The sequence below is a fragment of the Sardina pilchardus genome, chromosome 5 (assembly GCF_963854185.1).
Source record: "Sardina pilchardus chromosome 5, fSarPil1.1, whole genome shotgun sequence".
In the NCBI taxonomy this organism is placed as follows: domain Eukaryota; kingdom Metazoa; phylum Chordata; class Actinopteri; order Clupeiformes; family Clupeidae; genus Sardina; species Sardina pilchardus.
The window spans coordinates 21855820-21871197 of NC_084998.1; the positions used below are offsets into that span (position 1 = coordinate 21855820).

The 15378-nt window shown below is 48.0% G+C and overlaps 1 protein-coding gene across 1 annotated transcript; it reads right to left on the bottom strand.

Annotated features, from left to right (window-relative positions):
- Positions 1-817: 817 nt before the first annotated feature.
- per1a (period circadian clock 1a) lies at positions 818-15121 on the bottom strand. Its single transcript, XM_062536920.1, has 20 exons — positions 15004-15121; positions 12723-13295; positions 11728-11984; positions 10869-10990; positions 10448-10649; positions 9769-9960; positions 9377-9455; positions 9089-9195; positions 8546-8699; positions 7867-8104; positions 7429-7537; positions 7165-7315; positions 6900-7015; positions 6593-6763; positions 6096-6443; positions 4851-5890; positions 4515-4704; positions 4144-4327; positions 3533-3683; positions 818-3337 (listed from the first exon to the last, which is right to left on the bottom strand). Exons 2-20 carry the CDS (start codon positions 13043-13045, stop codon positions 3104-3106), a joined length of 4368 nt encoding a protein of 1455 aa, XP_062392904.1. The 5' UTR covers positions 13046-13295; positions 15004-15121; the 3' UTR covers positions 818-3103.
- Positions 15122-15378: the final 257 nt, after the last annotated feature.

The following is a 15378-nucleotide window of genomic DNA, read 5'->3' on the forward strand; positions in this document are numbered from 1 at the left end:
ATGTCTATGCAAACAGTTACAGTTAAGTAGCTGGTACAAGTTTACAAAAGTAAGATGTCATAGGAAATCATCCAAAATGTCTTTCGAAACCAGATGATGTGTACACACCTACACAGAGGAGACAGCAGCAGAGAACTGGAAAAAGAGAAACCCCCAGAGTCAGAAGAATACTATGCTATGACCCTGCTCTGCTGTGGTGGGTTTTATGCTTTAAGTACTGTATGTGTATGAGTACACAGTTTGAGCATGTGTACTGTTGGGACCGTAGGCTGTATTTATAGGACAGTCTATATGGTTGGACTGCATGGGGGGTGGGACTCACATCATCCCACGACCACAGAATGACAGCACTGTTGTGGCCAGAGCAAATCCACCAAGGAGCGTGTGGAATGTGGAAGGAAAAGGGACGCACAGACTCATGCGAACGCACCATAATTCTTTCCAGCAGTTGAAGATCAGCTGCAAATGTTGCAATGTTTAAGTCTGTTTGTGCGAGTGGCATGGAAATGAGGCAAGTGGTGAATTTAATGAGAACATATGCGCTGAAGATCAATACAGATGGCCTGATGAGGACGTAATCTTCAGATCAAAGTGCAGAGTAAAAAAACATCGCCCTCAATTAGTGCAGAGGCACTACACTGCCATCTAGTGGCTTTAGTAGGAACACTAATTCAGCTGGATTGATCAGACCACTGACTACATGATCATTGGATCAGACAAGTAAAAGATCTTTTTTTATGCTTTCTCTCTCTCGCACACACACTAACATACACACACTAAATGCATAAGGAACATTAAATAACATCACAAAGAACTCTTTCAATGTATAGAATCAAATTTATTTTATTTCAAAATGGAAGTCAGGCAGGAGAAAAAAAAACAAATCTCAGTTTCTCTCAGGGGCTGTGGAGCACACTGCTACACAGAGAAGTGACGCCCCACACATACACACGTACAAAAAAACAACAACACAGTAAACCTTTCAAGATGCGGCCCTGGTACTGGACACACTGGGGCAGTTACCATAGGCCTCATACACACATGGGCATGAGAGAAGCACGTGACACAACACAGACATCATCTCCAGTGATCATCACACACTACAGAATGGTCTCTAAAAGATACCATCAGCGATATCTACTGTGCAATCCCAAAAGAAGTTTACTGTGACATGCAGGCATGGCGAGTGGTAACCTCTTAGCCCAGACCTATATATACAAGCTCTATCTAAAGTCCAGGCTCCCTAAATGGTGACTAACGTGATGCGTTACCACTCGGGTTTGCCTTGCCGTGTGTGGCAAAGATTCAGGCAGCAAACGGCCGCTGTTGCCTGGTCCTGGTGGGTGCTACACACTAAATGAGTCACGGTCACGGAGAGGAGTCACCCAGGTAAGTATATACAGCACTGGGCGTGAGAGAAGATCACAACTTAAAATGGGAGCCTGTATGACTGTCCTGTTGTTGTGTTGCTTATCTACAGACGTAGACCCGCACGTGGCCTTGACATCTCTAGCGGCTTCTCTCACTTTCACACACTCACACACACACATACACATACACACACACTCACAGTACGTACGTCACCTTGAGAGAAGCGAGATTCTTTCTTCTATTCAGAGTTTTTTTTTTCCCTTCCTCAAGCACCGCTGTCTACTCAGCAACACAATGGCGTTACCATGGGAACGCTTATCTAGGCTCCAGAGAAATCGGAGGCTGTGTCTATTTCTGTAGTCTTGTCCCTTTGTCCAAAAATGAAAACACAAGACATGCATGCACAAAGGCCCATCCTCTGTGACGAAAAGTACAAAAATATCATTTGAGAGCTTCAAAAAGACAAAAAAAAGGGGAAAAATGACAAGAACATCTGTACAGAATAGACAATCATTAAATTGCCCATATTATACCGCATCATACTTTTCTCAGGACAGGACTTTCAGAAGGAAAGAAGGTCCTGAAATAAATTATATAAAATGATGAACGGTGTCTAAGAGAAGGACCAACTCTCAGGCCCACCAACTGGGCTTTGTACACATATATACATGTACACACAGATAGCACAATATTACAACCTTTACAAATGTAAATTGCAATAGATTATATAACAAACACATATTTAAGATTTATGGTCAAGTTGTTTCAAAGGAACATCTAAATAAAGTAGTTCCAAAAATGTCAAGCAAGCACCCCCCCACCCCCTTTACAAAAACATGGTAAACATGGCAGAGTTTGTTTTGTTCGAGTGTTTAACGGAATATAGAAATGAAGTCCTAACCCAGTGCCTGTGCAGCATTGGCAGTTTGAAGGGGCAGTGTGGCCGTTTGGAGAGACCAGCTCACCAATGCAATTGACTGCAGCAAAGCAAACTTCAACAGGAATTTCAGGCACCCTCTAAAACTTTCAATCAAAGTAAATTTTTTTGTGTGGTTTCTTTATCTCTGCATGTATGTCTTCCATGTCTTTAATTCAAGTGCACTCAAATATGTCCAGTGCACGAAGGAACCATAGCGATAGTTACTGAAGATCTTATTATTCTGGCCTCTGTGCAAAGAAATTAAACGTGACATTTAAAATCCATAGCAACACTTAGCCATGACTTAGATTAGACAATAGTCTAATGCACACACAGATTGTTTTTTGTTGTTGTTGTTGTTTTTTTGTTGTTTTTTTAGGGCACATGCCATTAAACCTTTACACTGGAAACGGACATGTGCTTTTCACATATATTTTTTCCATAACACCTCTTTGCAGACTGTTGTCAAGCTGACAATTGACTTGGTCCACATAAACCCAGCACCTCTAAACTTGGACTATTCTGACTCAAATAGAAACGATCCTTCCCAGGACTTCGGATCTATAGATTTACAAACTGTGACTGACCAGTGAATTAACGACGGGGTCAGTTTGTGACTAGTCCAGGCGGAGCAGCCCACAGCTGTAACGTGAACAGTCAGTACGGGATGTGGGCGGAGCCGGGCCTGGACCGCGGCTCTAGGAGGCCCAGCGGTCGGTCGGTCGGTCGTTCGGTCGGTCGGCCCACCGCGCCGGTCACTCCCGGTTCTCGGGGACTGTGGAAACGGCGCGCTCACGCCGTGCCGTGTGCCCGTCACTCCTCCGCACACACCTCCACGGACGACGTCACCTCCAGCTCCTCGTCGCTCGGAGGCCCCAGACTGGGCCTGGCGGCCTGGCGCTCTGCCCCTTCTGCTGCGCCGTCGGCGGCCGCTTGGGCGCCGCTGGCGTCGACCTCCTCGGGCAGCACGAGGTCGCCGTGGGGCTCGTCCTTGTGGACGGGCGACGACGCAGGTTCGACCGCTCTGCCACTGCAGTCTTGGCAGGACTGGAAAACACAAACACACACACACATTTCATAAGTAACAGTGTCTCAAGCTATTGATAGGTCATGGAAGTGCTACTACTCAGAATTCAGATGAGAGGTGGCAACATCTGAACAACTTTTATCTGTGTAAGAATTATTTTCTTTAAAGGAACTGAGACTGATTAAAAAATAACGCGTTGTTGTGTGTGGACTCACAGTGATGTTGATGGCGTCGGGCAGGCCTCCGGTGAGGATCCACGGGTGTTCCTGGCCCAGCTCCTTCCTTTGCTGCTCGCTGAAGCGCGGCTGCTGCTTCTGCAACGACTTCAGAATGGCCAGGTCCTGCTGCAGAACCGTCTCCCTGTCTCTAGATACACAAACACACACACACACACGCCATGAAGCCTTATGTAACAAAGTCAAATACTGACCCATCCCCTAGCCATGCCCCAACTGCTCAACCATCTCAAGGCACTCCACCTCTTATAGGAATCTCGTTATGTTATTTTTACAAGCTCTGCCAAAGAGATGTTTTGTTGCAGTTTATCTGTCGGTTTTATCTGTCTGTTTGTTTCTTTCTCAGCAGGACTCATTTGATGCTGGATTGGATCCCAGTCAGGGACGGATCCAGGGATTGTTTTTCTGTTTGCTTTTGTAAGCATTATGCGATAGGGCAAAACTAGCCTTGGCAGACGTCTGCGCTCTGAGTGCCCTTCCACATGGCGAGTAACGAATAGCTAGTGAAGTCAAGCTTTGCCTAGAGCGCAAACCAGACACACAATGGCCCGCGGGCCACAGGCCCGTAACCATGGCGACGGCCGTCTCACCTGATGGGCAGCTGGTAGGTCATCATGACCTTGTCGTCGGTGTTGGCCATCAGGAGCCAGATGGGGTCCTGCAGGACGTACTTGATGAACTGGTCGTCTGCAGCGTCCCCTGCTGGCTGCTTGTGGGAGTGCGAGTTCTCAGAGGAGTCCACGCTGCCAAAGTACTTGCTAGTGTTACTGCTGCCTGTTAAATCCAAGAAAGAGAGAAAAACATGTCAAGACAAGATCTCTGTGGAATGAGTTACCATGCATCATTTGGTTCGTCTGCTGGCTTCTTTCAGTTTATGAACTGCTAAGGTTTTAACGGCAGGGATTGGTCTAAATAATAGCAGAAAGCAGAGACGCGTCTCAGACAGTTAGCGAGGACTTACCGGTCGTTGTGCCGCTCGCTGTAGTGCTGCATCCATTGGAACCGGAGCCTGAGGATCCGGAACCGGAACCAGAAGACCCTGAGCCGGAGGCGGCAGAGCCGGTTCCTGAGCAGGCGTCCTCCTGCAGCAGCAGGTCCAGAAGGTCACTGGAGGTGGACATGGCGTCGTGGTTGGAGTCGTTTGTTTCCCCCTGAACCGGAACAATACGGAAAAGAGTTGTTGGTCAATGAGTAAAGAATGGAATGAGTTTGCAACGTTGAAATCGAGAAATATGCTTTAAGCCCGTGATGTGTCTACACTCAAGAGCGGCGTATGTTTACATGTCGGAGGACTCACGTTATCGTCTCCTTTGGGGTCTTCGGAGTTGCTGCGGCTGATTGAGGTCGGGCCGCCGACGGACATGGCCTGGGGCGCCACGCCGCACGGGGGAGGCGTCTGCAGCAGTCCCGCCGCCGAGCTCTCGGCCTTGGTGCCGGCCAGCTCCTCCAGCTGCACCAGGTTGAGCGGCGAGGAGCAGCGCGAGTGGAAGAGGGGCGAGTCGGCGTCGTCCCGCTCCCCGTTGGCCAGGCCGCCGGACTGGGGCGTGCAGGAGCGCGAGGGCCCGTGGTGGTGGTGGAGGAACGGGGGGACGCCGATGACGCCGGGGGTGGGGATCATCGTGGGCGTGGTGTTTGGGAACGGCGGGTACATGATGTTGGGGTTGTAGAAGGGCTGCGGGACGGCGGGCATGGCGGGACTGAACGGCATCATGGAGGGCATCAGGTTGGGCTGGCCCACGGCCGCTGGGTTCAGAATGGGGTTCATCGGGCTCATCTGCGGGATTGGGGTGTTGAACTGGGGGGCAAGGAGGTTCATCTGGGGTGCGCCCGCCACGTTCTGGGCGAAGCTTGGCATGGGAGTGTTGAGTGGCGCGGCGCCTGCGAGGTTCATCTGTGCCATCGGGTTCATCTGTGCCATCGGCGCGTTGAGCTGCGGGTACATGTAGCCGGGCGGCAGAATCAACGCCATCACCGGCGGCGCCATGGGGGGCATGACTGGCGAGGCGGGCATCTGGCCGGGGTAGACGGGGTAGAAAGGCAGGCACCCCGGGGCAAACTGGGGCATGCTGGGCGGGATGCTGGCCTGGGAGCCCACGGAGGCCGGCCAGGAGGACGAGGAGGTCTGGGGGCCCATGGGGAGGTGCAGGCTGGAGGGGAAGCAGCCGTGGCTGGCCATCTCGGGGAGGGCGGCGGCGGCGTGGGGAGGCGCGGTGAAGGGTGCGGGGTAGCTGCCCAGCTGGGAGCCCTCGGGGTGGTGCTTCCGCCTCTTACCCCCTCGGCCGCGCTTCCGCCCGCCGGTCCCTCCTCCTGCTGGGTAATCTTGAGAGCTACGGACACCTGAGGAAGAGACGGGGAGACGTGTGTCAGTGACTGGATTCCAACTTTTTACCGTTTCCCACATCACTAGCACAGATTAGATAGATAGATAGATGGATAGACGGATAGATACTTTATTGATCCCCAAGGGGGAAATTCAAGACAAAATCATTGTCCACGTTGACACCTTGTTTTAACAATCTCTCGGATTATAATCTCTTCTTACCAGAGTCTTTGCCTCCTGGTGTTGTGGCTTGCCGGCGCGGAGGGCTGGGAATGGGCTGAGGCACGAGCAGCTCGCTCAGGTCTTTGAAGCGGTTGAGGAAGGCCTGCTCCTCCTGCTGCGTGTGAGTGGACAGCACCTCCTTGGTCAGGCCCACCGGAGCCACGCCAACAGCCCTGCGGTTGTCTTTGTCGAGGAGCGCGGTGGAGGTGGAGGCGGAGGCGGAGGGCTGAGGAGGCGGCTGGATCGTGCCGCTGCAGTTGGGGGTCGGGGTCGGCGTGGGCGTGGCGGAGGGGGCTGGGGTCGGTGTGAAGGTGGGGGTGGTGGGAGCCTCCTCCATCATCACAATATCTACAGAGGAAGGACACAAAGCGCGAGTTGAGGCAAGAGCTAACACAAACGCAGAGTATTTAAGATTGCCAGCAAAGTGAAGGACGGATTTAAAAATAAAAAAAAAAACAGGAGAGAAAAAGGACAGAAGCAGAGCGAGCGGTGTTTACCTGACTCCGGAGGTTTCTTGTCTCCCACGTGGACGATGGTGCTGCTGAAGCTGCACAGAGAGGTGATGGAGATCACGCTCTCAGCCTTGCAGTGCAGAGCGAGCGGGGTCAGAGCGTGAGTGGCACCTGGGGGCTTGGACCCATCCGCTGCCACCAGCGTATTGGCTATACCTGTTGGAGAGACGAGCGCAGGGAATGGATCAGCATGGGTGGGGGATCACACAGGACAGTCACACTACCCGTCAGTACATTACACATTCCGATATTCAATATCGGTTTTTAAAAGTCCGTTTTTAATAGTCCGTACCTTTGACTCCGGCGGCAGCGTCTTGCTTGTCGTCATCGGAGGTGGAGGAGGTGGTGCAGGAGGACGAGCCGCACTTCCTCTTCACCGTGTTGGGCACGTTACAGCTGTCCAGGTACCTGAGGAGCAAGAAGCAAGAAATCGTCACACTCTGAATCGGAACCTGTGGAACTAGACACACTAAAAAAACGCCAGAGGTCTACGGTATGCCTCCCAGTCTCTCCAGCGCACGCAGTCACACCAGAGGAAGGGGCTCAGACTGGCTTACCGTATGATACTGTCCAGGCAGTTGAGCTGTTGGTATGAGTAGCTCGCCACCTGTTCCTTCCTGGGAGGGGAGGTTGGCACGGGGGGGGCTTTCAGTGCAGGTGGAGCCACCTCTTTGAGAATTTCTGCAGATTTCTGGGTCACTCGAGCCACTATAACATACACAGACACACAAAAAGCGTTAACAAAAACCCCTGAAGTGAGATATTTCATAAAATCACTGAGTTACTTTTGAGTCCGTTTACAACATAGAAGTTGCCGTTACCTGTGTTAGAATGTCTACAAGGTTGTGGTCTGTTTCTTGACTCCATGAAGACATCCTGACCATTTCTCTTGACCATGTGAATGTCTTTACACATCTGTTGGAAGGTCATCTGAAGGACAAAAAAGGGGGTAAACAGTTTTTATGAGGGTCAGTTCACAAGTGTGTACTAAAGCCTTCACAGAAACAGGAAAAAATAACAGTGCTGGAAAATTACATATGCAAACACAAGATTTTGAAGAGGTCATAACTAGCCACTTGTTCTACTACTATCGCTGAATCTGACTAACAACAACAAAACAAACGACAACAAAACGTTTTAAACGAGAAGAAAAAAAGAGAAGAAAATAATAAAAGAAAAAAGGCAATAAATAAATAAATGAGGAGCTAAAAAAGGAACTAAAAAAGGTTCTCATTTGTGTTTGTGTTTGTGACACTTACGGGTCTGAGTGGCTGGTTGCGGAGCTCCTTGACGGGCCCGGTGCTCTCGCTGGAGGAGCCGGTGCTGGCGTGGTGCTCGGTGCCGCTGCCCAGGCTGCCGTAGCCCTGCGAGCTGCCGGAGTGGACGGGCTGCACCAGCACGCGGTGGATCTGCCCGCTCAGCTGAGCCACGTCGGGGGACACGCTGCGCACCTCACTGCCAGCAGGGGGCGTGAACACATCCTCGTTCAGTGGACTCCTGCAGGAGGAGAAGAGACGAGCTTATTGAGAGGGTACTGGGACACGGAGATATTGAGAACTGTGATATTTGTGAGAAATGTTATTAGCGATAACTGATGACTTGATCACAAGTGCCCAGAATAATTTGTACAATAACTCTCCAATAATAAAAGTCTTGATTTCAACAATAATTGTCCTTCTGCATTTCATTTTATTATCATTTTATCTCTTACTTTTATGATATTTTCTAAATTAGCGTTCATTCATTTGATTTGTAGCATTCACACATGTGATGGTTACAAGCTTTCACATGGTCAAACAATGTTTCAACAGATTCTGGAATTATCTGGAACAAAACTGCCCTCATTGGAAACAAATGTTTCTGATGCGTGATAACCTAAAAGTTTGAAGTGACCGAACGACTAATCTCCCACGCAGCACAAGGCGCCATATCACTTACGTTCTGACTTTGTGGCGTCCCACGATGAAGGCCACTTTGCGGCTCCAGGGGTTGATAAAAGAGGACCAGCTGGTGTCGATGGTGAGATACTCCCCACTCCGCGCACACATGCGCAGGGACGAGTGATCAAACGGCTGGCCGGCAAACTGCAGAACTAAAGTACGGGAGAGGCAGAGGGAAAGAGAGGGTTCAGGACAGGTCCCAGCACAGGTCAGTCATGACAAATTATTCTTCAAAACATAAAGGTCAATCTCTTCTACTACATAAAAACAAACTACAAAGACATGACTGCTCTACTTTACATGGCCAGTTTTTCTCAATGAGCAACGTTGCACTATAGTGTTATTATAGCAGGCAGAAGCCTGGAAAGTGTTCCAACAAATAATACAATGAAGCCTGAGCATACTATATTTATACTAAATATTATACTAAATAAATACTATACTCTACTAAATCAGTTTGCTCTGATGACCACAAGAGTAGACTCTCTAGAAGCGGCATGTGATAGCCACAAGTGAATGACCAAACTCAATAGACACTCACTCTTCTTATGAATGGCCACCATCAGGGGCCTATCCTCAGGATGAAGGTAGTACAACATGGGATTCCCCACCAAGTCCTGTGGCAGGTAGCCTAGCAAAGGCACAGCCCTAACGAACACACAATGAACATGCATTATTAATAACATTGCACATCAGAGTTTCAGTGTAACGCCATAACGGAACAGCCGAGGCGTGATATGATTACATGTAGTTATTAATAATCAAACATCCAGAGTGTTTAGCACAATCCAACTGCCTGGATCTGATGCTATAAAAAGGGCTCACTGACCTTTCATCGACCTCTTGGAAGAGACAGCTTGGGCTGTGGCTCGTAGTGAAGATTCTTTTATCATCAGGGATACGAGGAGCTGGAAGGGGATAGAGAGAGAGAGAGCATGTGAGTGATAAAAAATCAAAGTTAAAGAGAGTGAGAGCGAGAGAGAGAGAGAGAGAAAGAGAGAGAGGGGGGGCACGTGAGAGTACGAAAGAGGAAGAGAAAGTGTGTGAAACAACGAGTAAACGTATTTGTGGCATTTGTTTTGGTGCTGCGGTTGTCTTTGTTAAGTACAGGGAGATCCTCAGCTTTAAGGCAAAGGACACTTCCTCTTATGGGTTCAAGGAGAGATGAAGAGAGTGTGTGTGTGTGTGTGTGTGTGTGTGTGTGTGTGCGCGTCCTCCTACCTTCGTATCCGGAGTGCACTCTCTCTGCGATGAGGAGGCAGCAGGGCTGGGGCTGGGAGATGTCCGAGTCCCTCAGGGTCAGCTGGTAGGGCGTCAGGCGGAAGGGGTGGTAGTGCACCTCAGCCTCGCTCCCCTTCACACCGCTAATCCGGCAGAACATGGACTTCTCCTGTGCACAGTCTCCTGGGGAGTCTACACACACGCACACACACACATATTAATCCCCTATTCAAATACCAATTTGTGTGTCGGAACACAGTTGTTAAAGGTTAATACCCCTGCCTTGTGTTCTGAGACTTCTACTCAAATGCGTAAGCTCTCTTGATTCCTCCCACAGAATTAACAGCATGCAGGATAGCTGAGCTGGAGATGTGTGTGGGAGTGTATGAGCCCTTTGATAGAGTGCTAACCTAGCGGATTAACAACAGCACGCTGTGCAGTAAAACCACAGTGGAACACAATGACAGGTAAAAACACCGAGAAAAAAAAGGCTTCGGAAATATAATGTCTCTGTGTTCTAAGTAATCTCTGTCTTCACACCATCTCTCTCATCCTGACCTGACCCATATACAAAGATATGCACATGCACAGACATACAGACATAAAGATAGACAGATGGACAGACAAACAGACAGACAGACACACACACACACACACACACACACACACACATTCTCACCTGAGCTGTTGCAGGAGGGCCAGGCGGGCAGCTTGCAGGGTGAGGTGCTGCTGTAGAAGGTGCTGACGTCCTGTGGCGCCAGCAGCTCTGAGAAGAGCGCCCCCTGCAGGTGCTCGGGCTTACAGCACAGCCGGGAGGAGGCATGGGGAGAGATGTACACCACCTTGCCCGACAGGAAGGACACCGCCACAGAGAACGTGTCCTGGTGGAGGAGACAGGGAGAAGAACAGGTTATAGTTATAGCACTCATAGCATAGATTTCATGGGTAGAATGCACAGGTTTTGAGAATAATTTAAAAAAAAGACATCTGTGAAGCACAAATAATCCAGTCAAGATATCAGAAATGTGGACCATGGATTAGGAAATATGCATGTCATTGACCCCAAGTTAAATAGCTGACATTGGGTATTGGCTTCTCACCGTGTTTTGGAGTGTGTACTCAGAGGTGATGTTGTCCAGTTCCTCAACAGTAAAAGTGGAGAGATCCAAACAGCATCCGTGGGTCTCCTCAACGTTCCACTGGTGGTAGTACTCCTGGTTTGCTGTAGAAATACAAGATCCAAACTTTCATGTTAAAAAAGCAGAAACAGATATAATACATGCTATGTTCTGTTTAACCATGCCCCGCACAAAAGCAGACCCTCAACCACAAACAAGCACGGCATACCTGATTTACTTCAGCATTAACACAGTTTTGAACATGACCTCCAACTTTGCACTAGGTGATGAAACAATTACTTGAGTAACTCGATTCATTCGATTACAAAAAATTATCCGAGGCAAATTCTCGGCCTTGGGGGTTCATTTAATTCCATCATTTGCGTTTGGTGGCCTGCTCAGCTCAGGGATTTAATGTTACTACTGACGCACCAGAACCCTTTCAGAATTAAATTGGCACGATGACGGAGAGCCAAGAAACCGTGCGTACAAGGCAAAGAATGTCCCAAGTTTTGGAATAATTTCAAACGTAGAAAAGATTACAGGGTGCAATGTGTCCTTTGCAAAGCAGAGCTGGCGTACCATTTTTTTCTTATCTTAGTAGTCGATTAGTCGAAGAAATAATCGCTAGAATGCTCGATTCCAAAAAGAATCGATAGCTGCAAACCCACTTTGCACCACACTGCACTGTTCAATCTACATTTGTACATTCACAAATGAAAACACCATGTTCTTGGAATCACTGAAATCCTATCAGTGATCCCCTGTCAGTGATCCCCTCTTGACTATGCGGGACCCAAGCCTCGCGTTACATAAGAGAGCATTCCGGTGGGGGACTCACCGCGGACTTGCTTGACGCAGTTGAGGGCGTACTGGAGGGTGGCCAGCGTGCTGGAGCGTCCCTTGCCCCTGTGGTCGGCGGGCATGCGGATCTTGAGCTCGCGCAGGGCCTTCAGCAGCTCGCGCTGGGTCTGCAGACGCGCCGGGTGGTCGCTGCTGCAGCCGCTGGTGCTGGGGGGGTCCTGCTCCGAGCTGCCCCCACTCAGTAGGCTGTAGGCCAGAGAGCTGCTGGGGGGAGATGGGCTCTGGGAGTTTGAGCTGTAGACAGGCAGAGAAGTGGCGAGAGAGGGGGGGTTAAGGCCACTGCTTCCAGTTTGACATTTCCTCTCTTTTTTGGAACCGTTTCATTTTTTTTATTTGTCTGAGAAAATTATTTGGTCATCATCAATTTCCTTTTGGTACCCATTTAAGATTGTTATTTTTTTAACAAGTATGAAATACCATATCAACACTGTGCTCATTTTTGTGGCTTATTGAGTGATATAAATCTATTCCGTTGGTAGGTTCCACTCCATGCAACCACTAGCATGTAAAATACATGAACATAACACTGGCAAGAAGTGAAATGTATAACAATATTTTCCCACACACCATTGCCACACTGGTCACAGAACAGTGTAACTATTCACAGATATGTTTGACTTCATAATGGCGGAGCCTTGAGAAAAATTAGGTTAAAAGTCATGTTTACCTTCAATACAGACGAAAGGGTTAGGCAAAAACAACAGTGGCTATCATTAGACTGGAGAGAGTCACAGATATGTACTTCCCTCAAGAGCCAGTATTAAGTAACAAATAACTGGTGCAATATTAATACTCATGCTGATATGTGTTCTTCTAGGACCCAACTTCTGAATCATAAAATCCCAATTAGGGATCTGGGACTCCTACTGGTATTGTCAAGCTATTTTCCCTCCAGGCATCAAACCGTTTAGTTTCAATTTAGCAGAGGCTACACTTGAAGCTCTCTGTGTGCAATTTGGTTCTGTGTCTCACCTCTTGCTTTCTGTAGTCTCCATGGCTGAGTCTTTCCCGTTGTGCGAGCTGCATGTGGAGGCCTCTCGCCCACCACGGCCCTCGCTTTCCCTCTCGGCCGAGTCATTCCCGCTGGACAGGCCATCCGTGTCGTCCAGGTTGGCTCGTCGAGGAGCCCTGGTGTCCCTTTTCCCATTGGATGGCTTGTGCTTCCCACTGGACAGCGAGCTGCCACTCAGGCCCGGGGAGCTAGCCTCATGACCGACATCGTCGTCCTCCTCTGCCCTAGGCACCGCACTGCTGGCATTGCTACTGACAGTTGCCTCGGAATTGGCATTACTCATAATAATGGAAGGATGAATTGGAGTCTTTAAGTGTTATAACAAGTCTTTAACTTGCTGGAAGTGGTTTACGCGAAGCTCTTTTGACTGAGCCTTGATTAGGATTGGACTGGGCTGGCCTTTAGGCCAAAACTTCTTGAGATGACTCCTCTCCTTGCAGATTGATCCAATGTGCTAGTCAGAGAAATCAACAATTGACTGCTTGCTTTCTTGTCCTGTAGAGATCTTGACTGTTTACACTGTCATTTTCAACCTGAGGGTGAAAACAAACGAAAAAACAGTTAGTGGTGGCATGCTGTAATTACACATACAACCTCAAGGCAGCAAAGAGCTAATACTCTCAAACATTCTTATTTTGTATTATTTGAGATTTACACTAGGCTACATAGGCTATAAATAAATTGTTAGACCAAAATTAAGTTCATAAATATGTTCATTAATTGTCTGTGCTGTATTCATTTTCATTGTATGTTAAACCAGCATACTAACACTTGCAAGTGCACTGGCACATGGAAGGGGCATAGAGATTTGGGGTCACTAGGTGAGACCACACGAGATCTTGTTTGGCATTATTTTCAGGGTTCTGTCACTTGGGAAAATGTGCTTGACCCCTTCATGAATGTCTATGTGTGGCTATGCATGCGACTATGCATGCATCCTTGAACCGCAACAAGATTGTCTATGAAGTAGGTGTGATTTACCGACAAGTCATAACATTGCAGTGTGTACACGTTATCTGCCGGATACTGCGCGCAAACAAAACAAGGTCTTGTCCGCGAATCTTGAAAGTTTATTAGCAACTACCAATCAAATTAAATCAATCCCTGAAGCAACGTGTCGATTATCCAGACTTGTTTACGGTCCGGGTTAATAGTGATTGATTGATTTTTTTTAAAAGACAGTATCGGATATGAATATGAACACCGCAGGTTTAGAGCGCACACAAAAAAAATAACACAACGCAAGATACCGCGAGAGGATTGACAATTCACTGAGATACTAAAAGTGCATTGGATTAGACTTGCGGACACTATCTTTCAGATAAACACGTGTGACTAATAGGACGCTTGTGTCTATTAATCAGTAAATCATTAACTAAGTAAAAATAAAATGATAGGGGGTAAATAAACAGAGTTAACTGTAGTTGTTGTCACGCTGATAGGTACGTGGCATTACCACCAACCAAGCTCCACACTGAAGAAATAATCTATTCCAAAAATATATTTGTAAAATGAGGAAATACGACATTTAACATATTTTGTAGGCTACTATCCGCCTGAAGTTACGGTTACCTTTAACTAGCCCATTTCCAGTACGTAAAGCCAACATTTTCTAACCAACCTTAAACTATGCATAAAGGCTTAACCTTAGCGGTTAACGTACGCCACTGTTGACAAATGCATACAGTTTAACAACTCGATTAAACGATACGCTAACGTTACAGCAAGTGCTATACAGAATGATACTTATCATTAGGAGCCCTATTTGGCTAACAAGTCACATTACCGACATGATTGTCGATTGTTAACGCCAGTAAGGACGTTGACTTTAACTCGCTAACGTTAGCCACAAGCCAAGTAAAGTTACCTTGCGAAACTTGGAGCATATCACCGTCAAAACATCACCTCTAACGTTATTTACACACAAGCTTATCAGCACCACATTCGAGAGATATTTGACCGAGGGATTCGTAATTTCATAAAGAAATCCAGAAACTTATTGATAACGCAATGTGATTAACTTGCCTTGTAGCACTGTTAACTCGCTTGCGACCGACAGATACGATTAGAATTTACAAGGATATCTATCAACAAAACATATAAGCAACCCCTGCTTCAGCTATAACTTTACCCCACATCAAAAGCAACATTAAATCTACAATCTGTAGTCCATTTCTCTATCAGAAGTATCAAAATAGTCAGACAAAAGAACACACACAGACGGAAACGTCCAGTACTTACAGCTTGCTTGGGCGTTTCTGACACAGACCGCGCGTTCCTTGTACTAGATGTGTGTACCTACAGCATTCTACACGCATCGGAACACGTGCAGGAGGAGCCATGGAGTTGCGGTGTGGAACATCATGTTCTACCGAGGAGGGGGAACGAGGCCGGAACCACCCTCGCCTTTGGTGATTGGTTTCTAAACTAGTCCACTACCGCCCATTAATATGAGACCGCGCCCAAAAACCGCCCCTAAATCCTTATTTGTAGATGTGGAGGCGGAGTTCTCCTGCACGGGGCTCAATAGTCACGTTGCGACGGCACAGTGTAGAAGTTCTGCATGAATCCTGAGAGCATGTACACACACTTGAGTTTGGAACAGCAAATGGGCTT